Source organism: Schistosoma mansoni, chromosome W, assembly GCF_000237925.1.
Source record: "Schistosoma mansoni strain Puerto Rico chromosome W, complete genome".
NCBI classification, from domain to species: Eukaryota; Metazoa; Platyhelminthes; class Trematoda; order Strigeidida; family Schistosomatidae; genus Schistosoma; species Schistosoma mansoni.
The window spans coordinates 29,407,162-29,433,029 of record NC_031502.1 but is presented as its reverse complement, the minus strand read 5'-3'; the positions used below and the strand labels follow the sequence as shown (position 1 = coordinate 29,433,029).

General features: G+C 35.4%; 1 protein-coding gene across 1 annotated transcript in view; it reads left to right on the top strand.

The window, feature by feature from the left end:
- Smp_147520 (putative tripartite motif protein) overlaps nucleotides 1-23,191 on the top strand; it is a gene marked incomplete at its 5' end in the record, with an annotated part of 50,964 nt that extends 27,773 nt beyond the window's left edge. Inside the window, 8 exons of the mRNA XM_018789282.1 lie at nucleotides 2,994-3,180; nucleotides 6,287-6,409; nucleotides 6,539-6,714; nucleotides 11,982-12,472; nucleotides 15,520-16,018; nucleotides 18,515-18,603; nucleotides 21,626-22,076; nucleotides 22,840-23,191. Coding sequence (XP_018654741.1) covers nucleotides 2,994-3,180; nucleotides 6,287-6,409; nucleotides 6,539-6,714; nucleotides 11,982-12,472; nucleotides 15,520-16,018; nucleotides 18,515-18,603; nucleotides 21,626-22,044 — 1,984 coding nt within the window. The 3' untranslated portion in view covers nucleotides 22,045-22,076; nucleotides 22,840-23,191. The remainder of the gene's footprint in view (nucleotides 1-2,993; nucleotides 3,181-6,286; nucleotides 6,410-6,538; nucleotides 6,715-11,981; nucleotides 12,473-15,519; nucleotides 16,019-18,514; nucleotides 18,604-21,625; nucleotides 22,077-22,839) is intronic.
- Between the last annotated feature and the right edge of the window lie 2,677 nt (nucleotides 23,192-25,868).

Genomic DNA, 25,868 nt, shown 5'->3' with positions numbered 1-25,868 from the left:
GAGTCATTGGGGTGATTTTAATCGATAAGTTTAGGAAAATATCGTTCGATGTGAAATTCAGACAAAGGTGATAAGCGATAACAGTAATGATTGGTTAATAGTACTGTAAGATAAGTTCAGTCTTGCTTTTTAGTCACGATAAAGTCGATAATTTCATGAACACTATCAAATTCGGTAAAAGGTTAGGATGTGATCAAATAAAAAAACTAACGTTTGCTGAACCAACCCATGTCAGAAGGTGCAGGTAGTTTGGTTGAAGTCCTGACCACTATTTCAATCAGTGGTTCAAGGCCTTAGATGAAAATAAGTGCGAAACTGATAATCTTGAAATATATGCAATTCACTTTTCCATTCTCATATGTAGACTTGTATCAGATCCTACTTTCTGTATGGTCGATTGAATTTGCTAGGTCCGTCGTCAACGGCCATGGAGGGCAGGACAGTCTGATCGATGTTGCCGGAGCAGCAGGCCAGTTGAACTGCCCTTCGAAGAATTCCGCCTATCGTCCAAGACATCGACAGATGTTAGTGATTGGCGTCCCATCATCCTCACGAATTGTTTCACTCACACCAGACTTCTTGCTGCCAGTGGCTCGGATGAAGTGGAAGAGCTTCCGACAGTTACCAGATGCAGCTGCTGCTCCCAGCTCATTAGCACGCTCCGACCACCAGGCTTCCTGGTCCTTATGCAAGCTTTGCCCAATTTCACTACGTAACAGCCTTCGTTTGTGGTCAAACTGACGGTCACCTGGAGTAGACCGACGGGCTTCGATCAGTTGTAAGGAGCCGGAAGAAACCCAGTGCTTATGAGCGGGACGTTTCGCGAAGCCGCAAGCGGCTTTACTCGCCATTTTCATGGCGTCATGAAGTTGCAACCAATGCTCATCACATAACCTACTGTTAATGGGAATCCAATCGATTAGTGCTGCTCCAGCTCTAGCACTTAGTGAGACATCAACGCCAGCAAGACTAGACGAAGATGCCACAGGGCCATCGAATAAACGCACATGAAACAAGCTTTTCGAAGTGATAGATGACGGGCGAATTTGTAGTACTTCACTAGAGTTTTGAATACGGGTCTCGGATAGACAAACGCCCATATTAAGACTTTGTAAAGACATAGTCAGCCCTATCTGTTGTCCGATCTGCATTATTGTGGAAACGTTGAAAGAAGCCAGTTTGAATGATGTACGTGGTTTCAGAAAGACTGGTTCAGTATACGTATTCGGTGGAAACATTCACGTTCGACCAGACAGTGACTGGAGATCGTTTAGATAGAACAGAGTTTCCACCATGGGCGAGTCGCTGTATAAGTTGAAAAATGGGAGTATATGAAGTGAGAATAGAGGAAGATAAGTGATATATATATATATATATAAATGATGATATTAGTAATAATAATAAAATTGAGTGTTATCAAGTGAATGTGAATTGTCTGAATTCTAATTGAAGCGAGAATAGTATTTCTAGTATTAGTTGTCATTTCATTTGGTTTGTGTGAGGGCTGTGATACTGCCCAGGTGCCCAAACCGAAGCAGGTGGTTTTTTAGGGGGCCACACCCCTAGCCTTTGACTTAAAGGTCTGACCCACAAGCCAGTGGAGCATCGTGAGGAGATGCAGTCCCATGGTAGCCGGTGACCAACAATTGGTTCATACGCCATTTGTTCCTTCAGGATACAGGAGCCCATGAGCACCATTGGTTTGGAATCAGGGTTTTCCAACCTCCCTAGGTGGGCTCACCATGTCCACCGGCACGGTTAAAGCGCTGGACATTCGCTTTTCGTCCTCTCACTTTCGTAAGCAACCCCCCGCCACGAGAAGGCAGTGAGTAGAACTTCCCTGGAAGAGGCTATATACGCGTGGCCGTGTGAGAGTATTTCGAGAGGGAGGGTGGCCCCTCCCCACTCTCGGCCATACCAGGGCATTTGGGGGCGAGAATCATATACAAAACATCCATACACTTGTCACCCAGAGCGCACTTGAGATTGTATTTCTCTCGAATCTTCAACCTCAAGACTTTGTTTTTTATGTGCTCGAGATTAATTAGGAGCTTTTTCTGTGAAATAGACCGATCCTCGAAACTTTGGATTGATCAAGTGTTGGTTTTAAACAGAATGTTTTTGAAGAAATTAAACAAAATCAAAAATCTGAACAATTGTAATTCATGTCTTTTGTGTTTTGTCGATGCAGCAATGATTCCTGGTTTTCTAAATTTTTTCCGTTTTGGATTTCCCATTAAATGCTTGATCATTATAGGTCATAACATCTTAGTAACCATGTTTGTTAAGGTTGGTTCTCCTCTGTTTATCACAACAGACCTTCAGTAATCGAAATTCAATAATATGGAACTAATTGATAACTTCATTCAGTTTAGTTGAAAACAATAACTGCAATCTTGAAATATATTCTTAATTAACGCATTAGATTCCAATATTTTTTTTCTCTGGTTTGAAGCTTGGGGAATTTTTCTCTTGTTTTCTAAAAGTTGACGACTATCCGAATGTAGCATTCAAATTGATTTGTGGATCGTGACTATCTCGATTTTAATTAGAGGGCAGTTGAAATGTTATTTCCGTCATTTCTTGGATCTTTGATTCCTTATTCCAACTGCCAGTTTTCTTTAATAGCTAGTTTCCTTTAGTCCTTTCAATAATTATCTACTGTGTAACATTACCGTTTCATTTTGAATCTTTTGTTCACGATAAATGTTTGAAATTTTCATCCGTCCTACATCAAAACTACATTCAGAGTACTTGAAAATCAAATTTAAAAAACACTTTGTTTTTTACTGTTGGTTGGTCAACATACTGAGAATGATACAAAATTATCTTGAGATAAAAATTATCGTTATATCCAATCTACTGTATAACCCTTATTTTTTTTACTTCATTTTGTGCGTAGGGAACATTCAACAAAGATAAATACAGGCACCTAATACTTCCATCCATTTCACTGTGAATTACTAGATAATTATGGTTGCTGTTCCTTTTAGATATGAATATCGTGTAGAAATGGTTCATCAACAATCTCGTGATCCCAGTCGCAATATTGTACGTGAATTCGCTTCACATTTTGAAGTTGGTGAATGTTGGGGTTATAATCGTTTCTTTCGTTTGGATTTATTAGTTAATGAAGGTTATTTAAATAGTGAAACAGACTCAATACTACTTAAATTCCAAGTAATTTGTTTGTATTTTTACTTTTGGTTTTACATTGTTTTTCTTTAATTGCTTACATTAATTCCCAGTTTATATGCGTAACGTATCAACTCGTCAGTAAGTCTGGAAGTAGACAACCCAGAACTATAAATATCCTTCGACCTAAGTTGCTACATTTCAACTTATAGCAACAAGATTGGGTGATTTCTTCAAAGTCTGTCCTATCCACTTCCAGCGCTTCTTCCTGATTTCTTCCTCCACTGAAATCTGGTTTGTTCTCTCCCACAATACAATGTTGGTGATCGTGTCTGGCCAACGGATCCGAAGTATCTTGCGTAGAAAACTGTTAATAAACACCTGTATCTTCTGGATGATGGCTTTCGTAGTTCTCCACGTTTCCGCCCCATACAGTAGAACTGTCTTGACATTTGTATTGAAAATTCTGATCTTGGTGTTAGTTGACAATTATTTTGAGTTCCAGATGTTCTTCAGTTGTAAATATGCTGTTCTTGCTTTGCCGATCCTCGCCCTCACATTTGACGAGAGTAGACTCTCCCTACCCTCGGCCATACCACAGCATTTAAGGGGCTCAAGTCCAATGAATGACCACACCAAAATTTTCTATACGTGTCTCGAAGACACCATACATCAGTGGTGCTAGATTCTAGAGTCTTAGCGAAGGAGGAGTTCTGGCCGATCTGACATAGGTTATGTACGTTGAAGGCTCCAATGTGTACTTTAGAGCGAGTTTTCAGTAGACCTGGGATGGTGTTTCGCGCTATATAATCGTTGGCCATGGTGACATTTAAGTAGGAAGTATAGAGTTAATAGTCGAGGTGGGAGGAATAATAGGAATTGAAGAGGGAAATCGATTATGAATACAGTTATCTTGAGTGTTGTTGCAGGTATGAGGGTGGTTATCACTTTCCGGTTGCACACACCATGGAAGGGTTCTTCTAGCGGTACCTGGAAATGAAATTGGATTTGAATTGGTCTTAGTGACCGCAGTGCCCAAGGGACAACTGCTTGAGGCCGGTCACACACGATCTTTCTGTGCTAGCTCCGTACTTGTTGAAACCTTACCGCCGGAGACATATCTGTGGGACAAGGCGAGGTGTGCACCATTAGGATCGTCCTTTTTCTAACCTCTTCCTTCCTTTGTGGGAAGGTAGCATTGCTGTTATGTTGTTTGTCTGAGGGAAACACCTTACTGTCATACCTCTGTACAGTCAACAGTAAGGTTTTGCTTTTAGTCCTACCGTTCTTCAACCGATCTATTTGGCATGGTAGAACCTTGAGGAATGATTGTTGTAGCCAGTATAGCCTGATTGGTTAATCACGATAAGCTAGCCCAACCAACACGTCAAGGTAACTGCTATGATGGGGAAAAATTGATGTAGACGAACTATGGACTATTGTACTCGTACTACTTAGCCTTACAAACTAGATATATTCTCATCGTTTTATATTTTCAATGTATTTACATAAGAAAGTGTAAGTTTACCCAAACCCCTTTAATTAATTTATACTTGATATATTGTAAGGAAATAAGCTTGTAACAATCTTATTATAAGAGAGGCTTAAACCTTTTCATAATGATTGTTATACACTATCTACTCTACAATAAACTCATGAAGTTTATTTATGACTGTATTGTCGTAGTTATGGTTTATAATTTTGTCTTTTCCATTGGTTGTCAAGTAAATGACAGTTTTATGTAAATGTCCCATCGATTCTAGACTGCGAAATTACAAATGTCATGTGTATCTAGTCTTGACTGTAATGTGATGATTAATTTAAGTAACTGCACATCGCGCGTACCATGTTTATATGTTAGGTTGTGGAAGTAATCCTCGCGTTAGTTGAGACTCGTCAGCTTCTCATACCTAGCAGTCTTTAGGGAACTGATACTCCCTTTGGGTTTCGAACACGTGTCATCCAACTCCACAGTTGGAGACGTTACTACTAAGGTGTTGGGTCCACTACAAACCTCCAGTATGAGTAATATATTTACATTAATTGATCACTGATCAGTGGTCAATGGTATGTTTATCAGGTTCTTGATGGTGACCACATTCAACAGATCAAGTTGCAATGCAACCAGTTAGGGTGATTCAACATCACATGCAGTTTACTTAAATCCAAGGTAATTTTATCGAGCTCGTAGAATATTTGTAGTGATTGCTTAATTTGAAGTTGGCTTTTATCTCGAACTGGTGTCAGTTGAAGAATCATTTATGATTATGGGTACTGGGCAGCTGTTTCATCCCATTTCGTAACTTCTCATCAAGGATAGAGCATGTGATTGTTGAGAGCTAAGATCTGATTTCCAATTTGGTCGTATGAATGATTGTTGTCAAAATATACATCCCGTCTATCCTCGTATGTAATAAATCACTTAATCCGCGTTGATGAATAACGGAGTTAAATAAGTCAAACACGAGGATGGATTTCGAATACTTATATTTTGTACACTCATTGATCTGGACAGGAAACCAGAGGGATGAAGCGAATAGAAGAGAGCGAAGCAAAAACGACACGCACTGGAGATGGCGTGTAAGCCAACTCGCTTTAATCAAGCGTCTATCAATATTTATAGTCAGATAAAGATAAATTACAGACAAGTGATGAATAAGAAGTGTACACACACATACGCTCACATAAAAAATAGTCAGGGTTAACAAGTGAATAGTTAACAAGATCAAAACGTGACTCATGACGAATAGGTAAATTGACTTGTCCAGAAGCTAGAATAAAGTATATGGGCTTAACATATCAACCGACACTACATGATGTTGAAACTCAGTGGTCTACAGGTAACGGACTCAGCAGGGATTTTGGCGATCCTGTAACCAATACCTGACTCGGTCATAAGTACCCACAACCACGGAACTTAAGACTGGGATGAAATAGCTTCTCTGTCTTTCAATGGTTCTCTAACCGAAGTCAGTTTATGATGTATATTAAATTCCCATCATAATTATTGTAATTAACAGGTCATCAAATTGGTAAATTTACTTGTCTGTCATGTATAAAGCTTCAATAAAGTCATTTATAGTTAAAGTTATTATTGATTATTTGTTGATGATTTTTAACAATATAGCTTTTTTCTTTTAAAAAAAATTAGGTAAGAGCGCCAACTTACTTTCAAAAGTGTCGTGATCAAAATTGGCATATTTTACAACTTGAAGCGAATCAAGGTCATTGTTTTACACAGTTGGCTGAATTAAAAGAACGTTTATCGATGGAAGTAGCCAGACAAACAAATATTATTTCTGTTGCTACTACTAATACTGCTACTGCTGCCTCTCCCATTACTGATATTTTTAACTCAACTGTTGTTACTACAATAAGTAGTACTTCTGTTGTTTGTCAACAGTCGACAGATTCATTAAAACCTTCAACTAGTCTCTCGGATCCCACTTCTACAATTAGTCAGTCGACATGTATTATGACAACGTCTCCTTCTCCACTTGAGCTTCAACCATCATTATCATTACCAGCACAATCTATTAATGAAGAATTTATTGATAATTCTACTAATGAGTCAAATAAGTATGTAGCATCTGTTCCAGAAATGAAAAATAAAGATTGTATAAACATGGATCGAAATGATTGTACATCTCAGTGTTGTCTAATAAACAGTACGAATAACACTTCGATTAGGAATCATTTAACAAATAGTGAAAATCATACACAGTCACTGCGTGGTGTCAGTAACAATAATAATAATAATAATAATAATAATAATAATAATAATAATAGTGAAAACTTAACTAATGAAGAGGTTGATGATTGTTTAACTACGGTTAATGTGTTGAATTCACGAACTACGGATGTCGACAATGAATACGCTGAACAGGTAAGTTGTAGATGATATATGTATCATACGTATAATAATGATAGTGACAATAATGATTTTTAATATTCCAAACAAAGCAGCGTTGAGATTATTCCATATAGTATCTCACAAAGTAGATTAATTAAATTGTAAATTTTTGTTCTAAGGAGTTGGATGATATATCACACGTTTTAAACGAACGTTATGCTAAACTGAATTAATATATGTAAGACGGATAATATGTATCAGAATCAGCCACGGTAGTGCAGTTGTAATCATTCTTTGTTTACCATTAGTTCCTGAGTTTCAAAATTATTCCATACGTTTTATTCTGTGAATTCATTCTTCTAGAATCATATTCTACCATTGATCTTTTTAATACTACTACTACTACTACTAATACTGTTACTACTCCCACTACATTAGTATTCGTCTTCATAATTTCATCTCACTATGCTAATGTGGTGTGATATCGTGAGCTAATGCACATTTTTCACAGGTTCCTACGTTCCTTACTGCTGTCCGCTAATGAGTAACTTTACATGAACTTAAATTCAGACATTTAACTCTTACGGTGAATATGATAACTAATAATCTTATAGTTGATAAGTTTGTATATTTGAATGATTACATGTACTGCTGGTCACGTAGCAGACTTTATCAGCCTGAGTATATTGGGTTCCAACTTATATATCAGTCAGATTCTATCCCCGATCAAGTACTTTATACTTACCAAGATGGTTTATATCAAGTCAGTGACTGTGATCTGATGTTATATCTTCTTTCAATTTACTTTTATGCTAAAAAGAACTATGTATCAAGGTAGGTGGTTGGGGGAGGTACACAACAAGTCTTGTTCACTGGTGTCAGCCTTATCAACTGACTTGCCAACTTTATCTTGTACCAGGCGTCTAACATACGAATGTTACTCTTTAGTGGAGCCATGCTTCGAACACACATCTTTTCAATGTGTGCGCATAACAACTGTAATGGTAAAGTGGATTAGTCTAACGATCATAATAAAGTATTTTCATAATAAAACTATCTTTTGTTTTTCACCTTTAAAATTTTCTTCTTAAATTACATTTTAGCTCAATGAACTACAAACGAATTCAATTGCCCAGTTATCTATTGACATTTCAGAGCCATTATTAAATTTAATTTTGACCGCAAATCAGCAAGAACAACCTGTAATAAACTCATCGATTTTATCAAGTTTAGATATCAGCCAATTAACTGTTTCATATAGTAATGAGGATAATAATCATAATAACAATAATGTCAATAGTGAGGAAGATGGCTTCTTTATTGATTCAAGTAGATATTTTAATACTAGTGAACAGTTAATGCCTCATGAAGATGTTGATGTAGAATCTACGCATTTCAGTGAACCAATCTCTTATGGTGGTGATGATGAAGGGGAATTTGGTGATGGCGACTCTGAGAACAACAACAACAATGATGATGGTGGTGGTGGTGATGCTGACGAGGTAGAAAAAATAGACGATGATGATGACCAAGTGGGTGAAGATGGTGGTGATGTTGGTGAAGATGATGATGAAGAACAAACGGATAATGATGAAGATAATGAAGATGATAGACAACAAAACTTCATATCGAAATTTCACAACTATACGAAATCTAATAATGATATGGATAATAGTTTAAGTGATGATAATGACGATGTTGAACAGATTAGACAAACTATACATGATTATGATATAGTATCACAAACATCAGAGATTCTCTCAGATCATGACAGTTTGCAATCAAGTATTGATTCGAATAAATTACTTTTATTAAAAAATAGATTTATGAATAAACCGAAAAATTCATTAAACATCATAGATTCAATTAAGGCATTGAAAAATCAAAAACCAACCATTGCTGCAACGACAACAATCACTACTCCTAATACTAATAATGGTATTATACCAATGATAGAATATGAATGTAATCTTATGACGGATGTTGGTAGTGATATAAACTCAACTTATGATGATTATGAATATCATACTAGAAATAGGAATACAATTGAGGAGCTTTTAAAACTGCCTGTTCTACGATCTACCAATGATAGTATTAGTAATAATAGTAATACTAATAATAATAACATCAGTAATAAACGAAAGGTTAACCAAATCTCACGTCATCCATTATGGTTTAAATTATCTACAAAGGATAAATCAAAGTTACAGTTCAGTGAGGCATCAACGAGTCGGTTCAATCATGACAGTAAATTACAATGTAATTTCAAAGAACAAAAACCATTTTCTGTTATTCAAACACAGACGATAGACATCACTCATAATAATAGTAGTAATAATTGCAATAACAATATCAATGGACTTGATATAGACTCTTCACCTAGATCAATTTTTAGTGAAAAGTTGAACGGATGTCAATCCTCTTCAAATTATCAACCAGGATTAGTTAGTGAAGCGAATTGGGAAAGAATAACCAAGGTTCCTAATGTTTGCAGGTAGGCCGTCTCCTTTTTGAACCTAATTATATGTATATCAGTCAGTTCTAGATAATTTAAGACTTGACACAGAAAAGTATGTCGGTCCCTGTTTGTCACAATTCAATATCGGTAGTTAACAACGAAATCTGTATATTTATTCCAGTTGTATTTGCAAAGCATCAAAATTTTAAAAAGAGGTTCATCGAGTGCAAATTTGTACTTCCAAGGTGATTAGCGATTTTTGCTCGACTGATTGAAAGAAATATCTAAGTTAGACCAAAGTTGGAATTTGTTAACGACCCATTTCTTCAACTAGAATGCTTCAGCAATAGTCATAGTTTGTTTTTTTCTTTAAGAACTAACTACTTGTCATTGCCTTCAAATATCTTGGAGAAACACTACGTACTGTGATATCTAGTTACACAACTCATTCGACTACAATCTATCATGTCATTGTGTTCTTAACACTATGTGACTACAATTTACACTCAGAGCTGATAACGGTTTTTATCAACCACTAACAACTGTTAGTGAGTCATGTAAAAGTAGTAACCGATGCGAAGCTGTTTAGCGTTAGTTTAAGACACCTTAGCAATGCTTATTTATGGTCTTACATAATATAAAACTGAAACCTTTCAGGTCTTACGTAGTTCACAGAATACCTTTAGACTACTAAATTTAATTCCAATGGTCAAGATATTTCCTTTCAGTTGGTTTGCGGTGTAACTTAACTACTATCTACTGTCATCGGTAACGTAGTGTCTCATACTCGTTATAACTCCAGCGATCTGCTTCGAAATTAATCAGTAATAAGTTAGTTATTGTTTAGTTGGATGGTTTGAAAGTGCGAGAACTAACTTGACGTTTGAACGAATCTCCAAAATCACTTCAACAACCACAAAATGAATCCCATTAGTTTGACACATATCACATTTATGTAGTTGATTCGCATATGCATATGACCATATTCATCTTTTAGTGTGTTGAAAGTGATGGTGTAATTCCCGGCCAAAATAAAATGACAACAACCCACATGAATGAAAGACATTGTTTGCTTATATATGTTGTTGTCATTTTTACAATTGGAATCTTTCATATTTCAAAGCAAAATGGTTGTTGACTTTAAAAAGATTGAGGCTTTTTTCCGTCACTTCCAACGATATATTTTGATGGCATAACCATCAATGTTAAAAAAAAGTGTTAGAGAAATAGGCGTTTAGTAAGTTTCAGTGCACACTTTTCTTCGTCAAAATGTATAAAAAGATGCAGTAAGCTGTAAATACGTTAAAAACTGAATCTGAACTGGTAACTACATGATTACTAGAGTTCATTGTTATTAAAAAGTTAGTCACTCTGCAAATTATTTGCTTTTATATCCATCTTTAAACAATGGTAACCTATTTTATCACTTTTAAATCTATTCATTTTGTTGGCAAACAGGTTTGAGAAGTGGAAAGTGGAAGAGGTGTGAAAAAATTTTCATTAATGAGTGTGTGTGTGTGGATAATAAACTGAAAGCAAAGTTGTTTCAATGTTATTTTTAAAATGCCAACATTCCATGATGATGACCTGGCCTATTTGACATATCTTCCAACCGATAGTTCAGAAATTTATTGTATGAAATTGATCACAACTTGTAAATCGTCAGAGTTTTTTTCTGGAATTTATCTATCAACGAAATGAACTATCTACCGAAACAACCGTAAATTTTGGTGATTTACTGCAAAGAATAAAGTTTAAATCTTAGTTGATTCCTAAACATCCATTGGTGGTCATTTCCGTATAACTAAAAGAATGGTGATACAATACGGATATGGATGATTGAATATGCCTTCCTCAACCATCTATTAACCCCATGGACTATCTTTTCATATTCTCATTTTAAATCTTGTTTGATGAACCGACATCATATCCGTCTTTATACTGTCAATTAATTAAATATCTATACTATGTTGTATAAACTTTAATGTGAAGTTTAGGGCTGATAGAGTAGGTTGAAAGTAAAAGCTATCGGCAGTCAATGATGTGGGGGGCAGTAATTAATTTTGATAAACCGGCCTTAATTTCATACGTCATTAATGATCTATATATTGATACAATCTACATGTGATATTACTGGTTAATTGTTGTACGGCCGTAGATTTGATTCAATACGAAGAGGTAATCTTTGGTGATTAAAATTGTTCAGTAGTTCTTAGTTTACAATGAAGCTGTTTTTATGGATGCAAATTAACTTTTAAAATATGACATTTTGTAACCGATTTTAAATCATTTTCTTATAAACTAGTTTCTATACCTTTACGTAAGAAACATGCTTCTCGTCATTAAATTTTCTTTTTATTATTGACTTCTTCATTTCAGTGACACTACTTTAATTCATCCTAAGTTATGTGCTTCATCATCGTCATCCTTATCATCCTCACATTCGTCATCGTATGGGAAAACAATATCAGAAAGCTATTTATTGAGGAATAAAAGCTCTAAAAGTTTATCAAACCGTCGCTTAACTGATTTTAGTCATCATCATGAACATTCTCAACGATCTCAATGTAGTAAGTTAAAACATTTACCTCGATATCATAAAGACAATATAAAACCATTGTCATTAGTAACAACTGATCAAGTTCCATCCTGCAGTAATCATACATCATCTTATGTATCTTATAAATGTAAACAATCTAATGAGTTGAGTGGGAATGATCTACAAAAGGAACTAGTAACTAATAGACCTATTCCAATCAACTGTAATAAGAATGATAACAGTAATCAGTTGGGGAAAAACAACAACAGTGCTAATTCACCATTGTCATCGTCTATAACGGCAGTCAAAACAACAACGAAATGTTCTGATCATTTTCAACCTGACAAATTGTACCATTTCTCATCAATATGTAATGATCCGATTAATCTGATGATGAAGACTACTACAAAAATAACACCGTCAGGACAGATTATAAAAAATGAAATCCAGCATTTAGAAAATGATATTGATGAAAAAACAATGACAGGTAGGTCTATCAGCGATTATTTACACTGATTTGATATATATATATATATATATATATATATATATATATATATATATATATAGTTACATGCATTAGCATAGTATAGCAGAAGCGTTTATAACAAATTAGTAACCTCTGTACAATGCAACCGATTCTTGCATTGCTGTCACTCGTCCCCTATTAGAAGTTGGACAACTGATTTACCTATCAACCTAAAATCTATTTAGAACCCATCATAAGACTTTTGCATCGGATGAATTGTATCTTTAGTTGCCGCTGCTTTCCAATTGATACTCAGAGCACCTGGTGTCTCTGAATTTGGAAAAAAACAGTAATAATGGTAGTTTTGATATTCGTACCACCTCTTACAACTAAGCTTCGCTTTGGTTGATTATAATCAACTACTATGCTCCGCGATTTCTCTTTTCCTTCCTATACCATTTCGTCAGTCAGTCAGTCAGTCAAATGCGATGTAGAACCTGGTACGTTTGTACGTCTATTGAAGTTGCCATACCCCATTAGCGCAGCGAGATGATATCGTTAGGGTAATCCCATAGCAGAGGTAATAATAGCATTGGTGGTAACGGGAAAGATTAGGCATCGAAGATATTGTGCATAGGTGTTTTCCGCAACTTATCGGGGTACCACTTAAGACTCAACCCACTCATTTTCTTGCTTGTCTCTCTTCTGACTCAAGAACCTCGATCGCTTAAGCAAAACTTCATCAGTAATTTCCATAATAGTGCTTCAACTTTTGCCGCCATCCTAAAATTTCTGAATTTGAGCTTTTTTAGTTTGCCCGAGCCCAACTATGGCAGTATGCAATGTCGCCCCTCAGTCTAACAATCAGTTAAAAATTGTTAGCGGGTCATCCCACTGAACTCCCAAGAATATATCATCACTAGTTAGGTCCATTTCTCAATATGTCCATTAAAAATCCGGTGCTTGTTTTGTGAACACTTGTAAACTCCTCTGTACTTCAACAGAGAACTTGGCAATTCATATCCAAGGGTATTACTTGTTTAGTTTGTATAAAAATCTTCGGTTATCCTTTTAAAGTCCTGCTTGTCCGCTCCACTAATCCGTTATCATCAGGGTGATACTTCGATGTTTGTTGTCGACATTCGTTCAAATAAAGACCCTTTACTGAAGTATAAATCTACTGTGCTCACTTGATTGAGGCAGTACAACTCGTATATAGGTTGGTCCTGGTTGCACATGTAGTACTTAGCATTGGACCCAATTTGAGATAAGACAACACCAATAGCTTTTTTACCAATATTAATGTCTAGAATTTCTTTATCAGAGTCAGACAATATGTCAGGCAGAACTAGTACAGAAGCTGAACAAAGCTTGTCTTTCAGATAATTGAACACGTTTTGGTAAATTTCAGATCACGTAAATGGGACATTTTTGCTGCCATGTGAGCTGGTGTGTTTGCTATCTACAAAAGCATATAAATTGGAAGGAGAGATTGTCATATGCACAACTTATTGAGTATATTTTTAAAAACCTATGCCTCTGACAAGAAGACAATCTCTGTGTGAAACTTAACTAAGCCACCAAACCCTCTGTAATAAATCAGTAATTATTCTCTAAAGATTATCTTTCCACATTTCTTTAAACATTCGAATTCTCCTCAGCCCCCAAATGCCCTGGTACGGCCGAGAGTGGGGAGAGTCCGCTCCCCCTCTCAAAATGCTCTCACATGGCCATGCGTATGTAGCCTCTTCCAGGGAAGTCCTACTCACTGCCCTCTCGTGGCGGGGGGGGGTTGTTCACGAAATTGAGAGGACGGAAAGCGAATGTCCGGTGCTTCAACTGGGTTGGTGGATATGTAGAATCCACCTATGGGAGTTGGAAAGCCCTGATTCCAAACCAATGGTGCTCATGGGCTCCTGTATCCTGAAGGAATAAATGGCGTATGAACCAATTATTGGTCACCGGCTACCATGGGACTGCATCTCCTCACGATGCTCCACTGGCTTGTGGGTTAGACCTTTAGATCAAAAGCTCCGGGTGTGGCCCCCTAAAAAACCACCTGCTTCGGTTTGGGCACCTGGGCAGTATCACAGCCCTCACACAAATCAAATGAGGTTTGTGCGGCGCATATGTATCTGGTACCCCTTTGTACCAATATTTATGTGTTTAAATAAAATAAATAAAGTAGATGCACTAGGATGAGTTAAGTTAATCAAACTGAACAATAGATACATTTGTCATAAACTGATTGCTTAGCTTTCGTTTTCACTATCCTTATCTGAGTATATTTTCAGTCAGTTGTATAGTTTTTTGGAAACTAATCTATATTTTAAAACAAATGAGATCTATTACAGTTGTTGAATGCTATGTTTCATGTCAAATTGATGAACGTGGCTATGTTTTTGGATAGAACGTAGGTTTAATAAGTTCATTTTACTATGAAAGACGACTTAAAATGACAATAAATGATGTAATATCCGAAAAGAAAAGTATTTCAACATCCACAATGCACTAATATAAATCAATCACATTTAGAAATGAATACAACTTACGTTACATTGCTACACATTTTCTCCGTGAAGATCATTGTAGCTAGTAGTTCGACAGCGTTCGAACATGTAGTTCGGTGACTGGAATATTAACACTTTAATTATTAAGCTACCACGTTGTAATAAATTTCATAAAACTAAGTCACATTAGCATAAATGATAAATCAAGGTTTATTTACTTGCGTTGTTAAGATAGTAATGAAATCCATTCTGGAATCGTAACTGATAAGAAAGGATTTTTAAACAAGGGACCATTTACCTCTGGTTTTTAGCTTCATTATTCAAATTCTTTAGATATCAATCATTCTTACAATATTACTAATGGATTTTGATTGTGTAAATACTTCAAAGTTGTCTCGTAAGAAATAAAATCAAGTAATGTAGTTACAATACAATTTGACATTTCACAAGCGAATGTCAGTTAAATGTATTTCAACGTTCTAATCCATATCTGAAATATGGATCTGTTTTCGTTTTGTATTATATTTCTCTGAATCGTGTTATTTTTTTAATTAGGAGATCGTGACGTAAGTGAACATGTATTAAATAATCGACGTTTTTGGGAGGATTCCAATCTTAAGGCTAATAATGATAGTAATAATAATAGTAACAAAAGTAACAATAATGATGGGGAGAAATTGTTTAATTCATCATGTTTATTACTAAATAACCATGACAATGGAATATTTGTTAATCAACCGAAACATGTATGCAATTCACCACACACTGCCACAGTAAAATCCAAATCTGCTATGAGAATGATGAGCACAATCTTTCAAAATAATAAAACTTGTCATCCACTGACTAGTGATGAAAATTCAACACCAAGTAAATCTATCTTATCAGATGAAATTAATTCTCGTGATATGTGCATTAAACGCTCTTCTCACACTGAGCACATTCATGATAATTTGGAATGTGATAGATTGAATTATGAACCAATGTACAATTGTAAACCAAATTTGTGTCATGTATCGTTGGAACATCAGAAAGAAGCCATAAATTCACGTTTAAAGTAAATTCAGTTTTTTATTATTTTTCCTTTCCTCCCCAATGCTTTTTTATCAGTTGGATATTGTTAATAATAGAAAAATGAATACAAACACACAAATATGAGTTTTATCTCATTTGAATCTTGTCAGCTGAATATATCTGTTTAATAATTTCTCATTGAGACTTAACGGTAAAAAAGCATCATCGATCGGTTCAAACACCAGTGAGCTTTAGTTATTTGCCAGTAAGGTGAACCGGTGTTGGTGTTATGTTTTTGATTACATTTTCGTTTGAGCACTCGGTGTTATATTACCATTTCAAAATTTAATCAACTCTGGTATGTAGAATCTCACATATTATTTAAGCCTGCTACCGATTTCGGAGCATAGGCTACCAACCAGGGATCTTTAACCTTGTGCTGAGTTTCCTTTCCAGCTGTTGCTAAGTGCTGTTTTTGGTCCTGATGTTTGCCGTAGTTCCTGACACCATATATTCTCAGATCTGCCTCATTTCCTTGTGCCTTGAGAATTTCAAGTTAGGCATTACCTTGTGCAGTTTAACAATTCCCGTAAACTGTATCCTATCCACCGTCAGCGTCTTTTCCTAGCTTACACATCAAAGATGTACTTTTCTGTTGATAATGGTGGTAGTTTCAGCTTCGTACAATAGAACTGTTTTGACGTTTGTACTGAAAATTCTGACTTTGATCTTGTGTAATAGTTCTTTTTGGTTGCAAATATTCTTCAATTGTAAAAGTGCTACCCTTGCTTTGCCAATCCGTGCCTTCACATTCTCTTCAGACACCCTTTTTATTGGTGATATTGCCCAGGTGTGTGAAGGTTTCCACCTCTTTCAGAGCTTCGCCATCAAATACGATTTGGTTGATGTTTACTGTATCATATTTCAGGGTCTCTCTTCTTCCCTTGTGTTATAATTTCCCTTATTACGACCCAGCTATTCCTATTGCTCAGTATTTTTAAACACCAATCCACTCGACAAGTCCCCAAATCAAAACACTGTTGAACAGGAAGGAAATTATATTCCAAATAACAAGGGTAAATGGAAATAGGAAGCACAAAAAGAAAAACGTCAATATATATATTTATAGCTTGTGACTGAAAGTAACCCCAAAGGGTTTCAGTTGGTGTTTAAGATCTACTAATGATAAATTACTCTTAACAGAAAAGAGTAAAAAACGGTTGTCTTTTAGGTTAAACGTTGATTACTAGCTTTAATTAAATCTTATTATGTTTGTTAATCCTAAACTTTTCATCTACAATGATAGCAATTGTTCTCAAGAGTCTGCAGCATGGGATTAGTAGGTTGAAAGAAACCCAAAGAAACCAAAACAAATAAATAGGATTGGTATATGAACTGGTTGATTATTTAACTCAGTTTTGGTAATTGCGAACTTCCTTGGTATGAGCAACAGTCAAAATTTATGATTGAGTATGCGGTTTGATATGACCCAAACTCAGTCATAACAACGCAGTTGGATTCATTCTGTGTTATTTTTCTCTAAATATTCGACTTAATTTTATTCCACACCTTTGATTCTCCGATGCTAATGCTTCTTTTGGGAATAAATTTCTTACGTTTAGCTCTCTGTTGCAGTTGATATTATCATTTCCTCTTCTTCTGGTCTCATTATATTCATTTATTCTTATTGTACTAATATACCAACTTACATCTGTATTTATTTGTACAGGATTCTATACTGTCGTCTATGAATTTGTAATATTATAGTTTATATTGCCAACCAATCTTAGAATATTGTTTAAAATTGGGAAGCTCTGGACAGCTGTTTCATTCTAGTATGAGACTCTTAGAGAATGCGCATCCACGATCTCACGGAAGCACTTATCCTCTAAACCGATGATTTGGCATGCAATGGCGTACGTGTCTAACTTAAATCTATTCATGATATTATGCACCCTCTTTCAATGCCATTAATGGGTTTTGCCTCATGTCCGATATGTTTAAAGTCCACTAGTCACAGCTTTTCACTAAAACTTCAGGAATGAACTCTCGAATTCGTGATACATAGCTTATTATCATATAAATTTGTTAATGTAGTTTTTAAATCTGGAGAATACAGTTCATGCAAAACATATAGTGTATGATTTGACTCAATTGTACATTGATTAAAGCTGTCACAATACAGCAGCGGAGCAACAGACTAATTTAATAGGGTAAAATTCAAAACAGTAGAGGTAATAGGAGAGTATCGACGAATCTGATTTAATGAAATGTTATTTAAGATTTCTGACCATGGTATACAATTATATCATAGAATCTTACATATTTTTGTCCAGTAGAACTGATTTATGTTTAGTTCCAATAAATTTGTTTTAGGCATTTACCCTCTAACTGTTTGAGTTGTTGAATGTAACGATTGATGTGTACACTTGCTATTAATCATTCTTGTCGTTGATTTCATTCGATTTATTTGATCAATTCATGATAATCTCGATACACTTGTTTATTTTTTCAATCATTTTTTTTGCTGAAAAAATAGACCTGATTTAGATACTATGAGCTCCGGTGAAGTTGTACCAAGTCATTCAGATGTCAGTTCTCTTCCATCCCAGTCAATTGGTCTTTCAGGTATATAATATTGTGCGTTATACGCTTTCTTTCTACACAATTTCTGTCTAATCTAAGTACTTTATCGAAGTAGACTAAACAGTGTTTTTAGTTCGGATTAGTGATAAATGCTGAATGAGTGTGGAATTATTAGTGTGAAATTAATACAATATTGATTGATAGATGAACGTAATGATACAATTTAGCTGGATTGTGTGTGCTCACAACACTGGATTATCGACTCAAGCCCACAAATGAACTAATATCAACGACAAGACTACTAACCAGAAGAATAGGTTTTTTCACCTAGCGAAATAGCATACTTATACCTAAAAGACTGAATACTTCTCTCTTACTCTTCAGTGAATTAAGACCTGATTGGTGGTTTTATTTCTTGCTCATCATATTAGACAGTGTAAAATACAACAGGATGATTCAGCTATATGATTTACCATATAATTGAGACGATGGGCACTAAATGAATGTAACTGGTTAATTTATGAGTGATAATGGGTTTTATTTTCTTTCAATAATTTCTCTGAAAAGCTTTATTCTGTTCGGAATTTTCTCTCTAATGAATTCAAATAAAGTCTAATAAGACGACTTGTTTTGCAAAGGTTCTGTATTCGTTTAAATTACTTTTGATCATGGAAGTGTTTTCTTAGCAGTGGTAAAACTGCAATGGTTTAGTCATTTTATCCGTTTACTTCTATCAGTTTAGACGTTCTTAAGGGAAATAAGAATTAATATGCGGAAAAGCATATTAACAAAAGAGTTTTCCTTGTCAGTTATATTTTATGATGAAATAGTTGTTCTCGGTATTTGTGCACAGTGTTCATGGTATATCGTAAATTCCATAGTTGAAAGCATGAGTCAATTGAAGCTAGACCACCATGGAAAACCTGGAAACACTGGACGACCGTTTCGTCCTATTATGGGACTCCTCAGCAGCGCGCATCCACGAACCCGCGCTCGCGAGATTCGAACTCAGGACCTACCAGTCTCGAGCCAGAGCCCATAACCGATAGACCACTGAGCTGGCATCCAACGGTGTTAATGTCTAACTTCGTAAATTGACTGAAGTAAAGAAAATTGAAACCAGACATAATCAATATAAACCCTAAAACAAATATGGACTAGCTAAAGTCATCATACCATATTAGCATGATAAATTGAGATTCATAGCAAATGAGTCAAAATAATTGTAGCAACAGTCATAATGAAAAAGAGTGAATTTTGGGAATATGGCTCAAAAAGACAGAATATAAAGTTATGTATGGGAGATATCATACCGTCTCTAATAAGTGATTGCGATTACCGTGGACCCTGACCGGGTCCAACATGGTTCAGATTAACAATCAATGATGTTATGGACTGATACCATGTCTTAGTTTGACCATCTGTAGTTTTCTTTTAGCTTACTCCGACGTCTAGGTGGTGGTTGGACATACATATTATACGTCACAACCACCTCTGTCAATGAAGATTCACAACCTAATTATCTAAAAAACATGCACCACTGAACATCGGCTCAATGATTGTGAATAACCCACCACTATTGAAACCAGATGTTTCTATGTTCGACCTAGTCTGAATTTGCGGTTATTTATTGGCCAGTGGAGTGTTACGAATAAAAACATACCAAAATTGACTCATGATTTCAACTATATATAAAAAATATACCATAATTGTTGCAGAAACAAATAGAGTCAAATGAGGATAAACATCCATCATCCTCTATTGCCAAACATATAATCGAAACAGGCCATAAGATTAATCTAAACTCGGCTTTTGTGGTGTTGTATAAAAGTGTAAAAGGGTGTACACTAAGGTTTATTGAAGCCTTAGCCATACGAAAATTTAAACCCCCTTTGTGTATTCAAAAACAGTTTGCTCTCACCTTAAACTTACTTAGGTAATATTAGCTTATTATTCAGAGTGATTAGGTTTCAAATTGTTTTCACATTATTTTTATTATTATTATTATCCTTGTCTCCTCTTACTCCCCCCCATTTCCAGTCTAGTTAAATTTTTATTTTTATTTATAATTGATTATAACAAGTATATGTGTGATCAGATTGTTCGAAATGTATTGCGCTAATATATCATCACATAGTTCTGATAATCTTCGTCTTATTATTACACTAACGAAATTAAAAACAAAACACCTATTCGGTACCCATTAATTTTAATTAGATGTTTAGTTCACAATGAAAATTATCCCCGTGTTATAGTCACCATAAAGTCTGTGTAAATAATAATTGTTTCACTGTCTAAGAGCTTTTATATGTATTTCTCGAAGTCAACGAAGTAGAAAGTCAAGTAGCTGTTTATTGATAATGCAATTTAGCGTTTATGTTATGTTGTAAATAGACTAGGATTTCAAATGTGAGTAGGACTCACTATTTGAATAGTATTAATTTCAGTGAAATTCTTAAAAATTTAACACCCTGAAAATAAGATAATTATATAAATGATTTCTTTTTCAGTTCGAAGGCAATTTTCATCATAGATTTATCGTATCTAGAGAACTACTGAAGTTTAGAGTCGTCTGAATACTTTTTTCATATTAGTTAAGAGACTCTACATCAGTAAGCTTGCACTACCCCATATCCGTTCAGGTCAAAAACTTTATATTTCTCGACGAACATAAGACTTTAAGACGGTACTTGTGATAAGTCGTTATTGGTGAATTTCACACATGCCTTTTGGAAGATAGGTTTCATCGAATGTCGTTGCACCTTATCAGATACTGACTAAAGTTAGAAATATGAACCATTTGATTGTGACCCACTGATCTAAAGGTATTACTTTTGCCACAGTACTGGAGGATCCTGATTTCGATTCCCCGCAGGTTCGTAGATGTGCATTGTTGAAACAGCTATCCATCACTTCATAGTTTTCAGTCTGTGATAAAAAATATCTCGAAACTGAACTGATCTTCACAATCAACCAATTCATTCTTCAAAATAATATATATATATATATATATATATATATATACCTCCTTAGATTTCCATAACTAGTTTTTTTTTATTTCTAGTTCACAACAAAGAATCAAATATTTTAGGCATTGATTATCTAACTGAAACTCAACAGTTGATAGCAGAACCAACAGATTTAAGTTTAGCTATGCTGTGTCATAGAATTAGCCGTCTACAGACTGAAGCAGAAGCTGTGGCTAAAGCAATCTCGGCTAATAATCATAACAATAGTGCTTGTACCAGAAATAAACAGTCTACGAGTAATTTACCGATTATCAATCAACAGTTTGCTAGTCCAGTAGATGAAGCACAATCATTCCGAACTGATTCAAATAGTCATACAATAAATGAAATGCAGATTCGTCATTCACCGGGAAAATTTGATGAAGGTCTCGGTAGATCAGTCAATAAAAATGAACAGTCAAGTCAATTAGACACTGGTGATGATAATAATATTTATGATCAAGGCGATACTTGAAACAATCATATAAGCGAAATAGTAACGGATGAGTAAGTTGGTATTCCGATTTCTCACATATATTTGTTTACATATATATATACACCTCGCTGATTAACTTTGATTAGAAATGTGAAGTGTTGGGTTTCGAGCCGATAATCTAAAGATAATCCTCTTGGTATGAGGTTCGACGCTCGTCGTGATAGGTATATATTCACAAAGAGTCTTAGGCTAAGACGAATCAGATGTACAGTGTTTTTTTTCTTTAAATGAATCCCAGTTACTATTAGTTAAAAGCAGAATGAAAAGTTAATGTGTGCATCACTAACGGAAGCATTCAAAATCAGGATATAGAACACCAGTACAGTAATTCATTCTGATTTTTTGATGGTAATGAATTTTTTCAAATATGCTTCCTGTTTTTCACATATACAGGCTTATCTCACTGGTTACCATTGTTTTTAGTCTTGGGTATTATATTTGGTTAATATAAATTGTATATATGGAACAGAGCTTCTGAATCTTGAATCGCGTTTAGGTTGTTAGAAGACAGAACCTTGCCAATTAATTTAAATAAAACATGACTAAAGATTAGTGGATTGCTACGAGTATTTTATATTTCAGACGATTTGGAGTGAATTTCAAATGAGACAAAATAAGTTTGGATGAGATTCATGCTAAAATGAAAAAGAAATAGTAGTTAGTCGAGCTTTACCTGGTGATTTTTACCTTATTTTAGTGTGTTTGTGTACTAACAATGTTCATAAATTCACTATATATTATTTATTTTGTTCATCTTTCCCTATCTCCCTACAGATGAATTAACATTCTATGTAGATGAACAATGACATATTTTGGATTTTCTTTTGCATGTGTTCAGTGCACTATCTATACAACAGCAACCAAAAACAGAATTACACCCGAATGTAATCATCACTATGATTTTATTATTATTATGCTTCAGTCTAACATGAACCTCTTCTTACAACTGGGTGCTGCCAAATGATTGAGCTAGAACCGTTCGCATTCCATTGTTCATATTTGATCTTTTATTTATGCAGTAAATGCTATAAAATTAGCATTATCACCATTATCGTATTCTGTTATGGATAATTGTAGGCTACATATTAGAATTCAAGTTAATTATATTTTATTTATTTTGGCCTTGGTCTATCGTTTTGATATTTCACAAAAAATTTTGACAATCATAACCTCAGTGACCTGCGTCTACACCTCTGTATTCAATATTTCAAATAGTAGTCCTCTTTTTCTTTAACCAATTTAAGTTAACTTGTGTGTATCTAACCCGTTATAATGATTCAAGCCTATGATAAAAAAGGCATGACTCAACATACGCAGTTAAAAAACTTTTGAGTGCATTACTCGATATTCAGTGACTGGATAGTGTTTGAAATAAGGTATAAAAACTATATTCAACCGAACTCCTACATCATGAGGTCACATGTGTTTGTTAATTTCATTCATGAATATATAAAACCCGATTGTAGTCAGTCGTTCGATCAGAGAACCCATCAGACTGTTTTACCTTCTTACTGTTTAAGATGGAATGCCTTAGTGACTAAAGAAAAGCTGTATTAGTCAAAGAATCTGAATTGTCTTCAGTCTCCACCCTCTACCTGAAACTAAAATAATGAGCGGAACAAAATTATTATAGAAGGTCACATTACATTTGTTAAACTATCTGATGTTTAAACGAGGCTCATATCCACCTAGTACGCGTCAGAGATATTATCGTAAACACAACCTAAGGGGGCATATTATTCACTAACTTTCTTCAGTTTTTCACTTTAAATCATAAGTTGTTGGGCAAGTAAATAATACAGGCATTTTATATTGTTAGCGTAATGCCGTTCCGTCTAACAACCTAGTGCTTCTAAATAACCGAGTTTTAAAACGTACGACCTACAAAATAATTCTTCACACCCTATTGAAAGACAAAACGTTCCCTCTTCAAAATCAAAAGGAAATCTACTAGAACAAGAAGTTACGATTGAATAAATTGGTATCATATTTGGTGGGTAAGTAGTGATTTAAAAAATAAAGCTCTTCGAAAACTTTGCGAATCAACGAATCTTATTCAAACTTGTTTATACGAAAAGACTAATTTTAGTGTATAAAATGGAAACAGATATGAACAACTGGATAGAACTAGAAAGAAAGGCCCAGGACAGAGTGGGTTGGAGAATTCTGGTCGGCGGTCTATGTTTCATTGGGGGGCAACAGGCGTAAGTAATAAAGAAATTTCAAAGAGTAGAATAGATTAGTTGTAGTAAGAGACAAACATCGAAATAGTTACTAAGATGGTCAGTATTGACTATCGTCAGTAACCGTTTGGAAATGGAAGTGATCACTGGAGTCACGAAACGCCTTATTAAAGCAAGGAAACACTAACAGAACCTCGTGCACACTTAAAACGACTTATGACTGAACACTTCATAACAACTTATAAAAATATTTAGACAGCGAAATAAAAACCAAAATGTATCTCAGACTACCTAGTCGAGCGACAATGAAAGAGTAGAGAAAAGTGCGTTAGTCATAAGAACGACGGAAACACACATAACAACCCATGAGCCCCATCCCACTCACCATGTTCATCTAATCACCGGACGTTGAATGTGAGACACACGCTTAAACACGCAACACATTAAAACTATTTATTGAGCTTTTAACAGCACATGTAAGTAATCAACTGAAGACCACGAAAAACTGGGGTGAAACATTCAAGCTTACACCGAATCACTATCTGTAAGGATGTTATCGTTCGCTAACAGATATACAACACATTACGCTGGGTCAAACGGTTAGCGTAAGATACCATGACATCAACTTACTCTACCGAGTGTATGTTCCACTTGTTCTTGATTGAAAGCATCTTCCGTGGTTGATATATCGATACTGCGTTCGCTGTCGAATTCTTTCACTGAGTGTATTGTAATAGGGCTTCCATGAAGGGACACCGAAAACACCGTGGTCGTGGACCCATAGTGTTTGATACTGCCCTTGATTCTGTCGGAGACTAAAGTTCATGAGGCCTATATGGTAAATGTCGTGTTAGTTAATCAGAAACTGATGCGACTTCAATATCTTCGTGGAAACGGCTGAGGCCTGTTTGTGGGATAATTCCACCGAATCGAAGGTAACCAACGTTGAGGTTGGGGGCATTTGACATGATATAAAGTTCTAACACTGACTTACTATCTACTTCATCACAAATTTGTTGTCATTCTTTTTGGAGTGGAATTCTCTCAGAAAACCACAGCCCAGACGTCACCGGCACCCGAAAAACCTGCTTACACTCGATTACCGACGCACGCCGAACTAGGTCAGTGATTCGAAGCATTCATATCTATCGGACTGTCACGTGACCAAAACTCTTGAATTACTACGCTACCTGCGAACTTCATCTTCTCGATGAAGATCGGTCGGTGAAACAGACACTGTGTACACACCTCGTGGGAAAACGTGTGGTATTTCGTTTGTCTGACGTGCCAACAAGGTACCCCAGTGGTGTTTGAATGGAGATTCCGGATCATAATTTTGAACGACGCAAAAGTGGGACAGATGCACTAATTTGCCTGACCACTGAGCCATACCATCGAGGTAATTATCACAGTAAGTGGACAATTTCCAACTACTAACTATATCGTTATTTCACATTCGGTGAGCTGCTTGAGGAACCAGTACACCACAATATGAACTACAGGTCAGAAGAATGTCATCACCATCTCAGATGCCCTGACTAAACAAAATTACATTTTATAAGTAAAGCCTAGTTAAGACACCAAAACTCAGACCCACCGCCGTACGTGTATGCATATTTG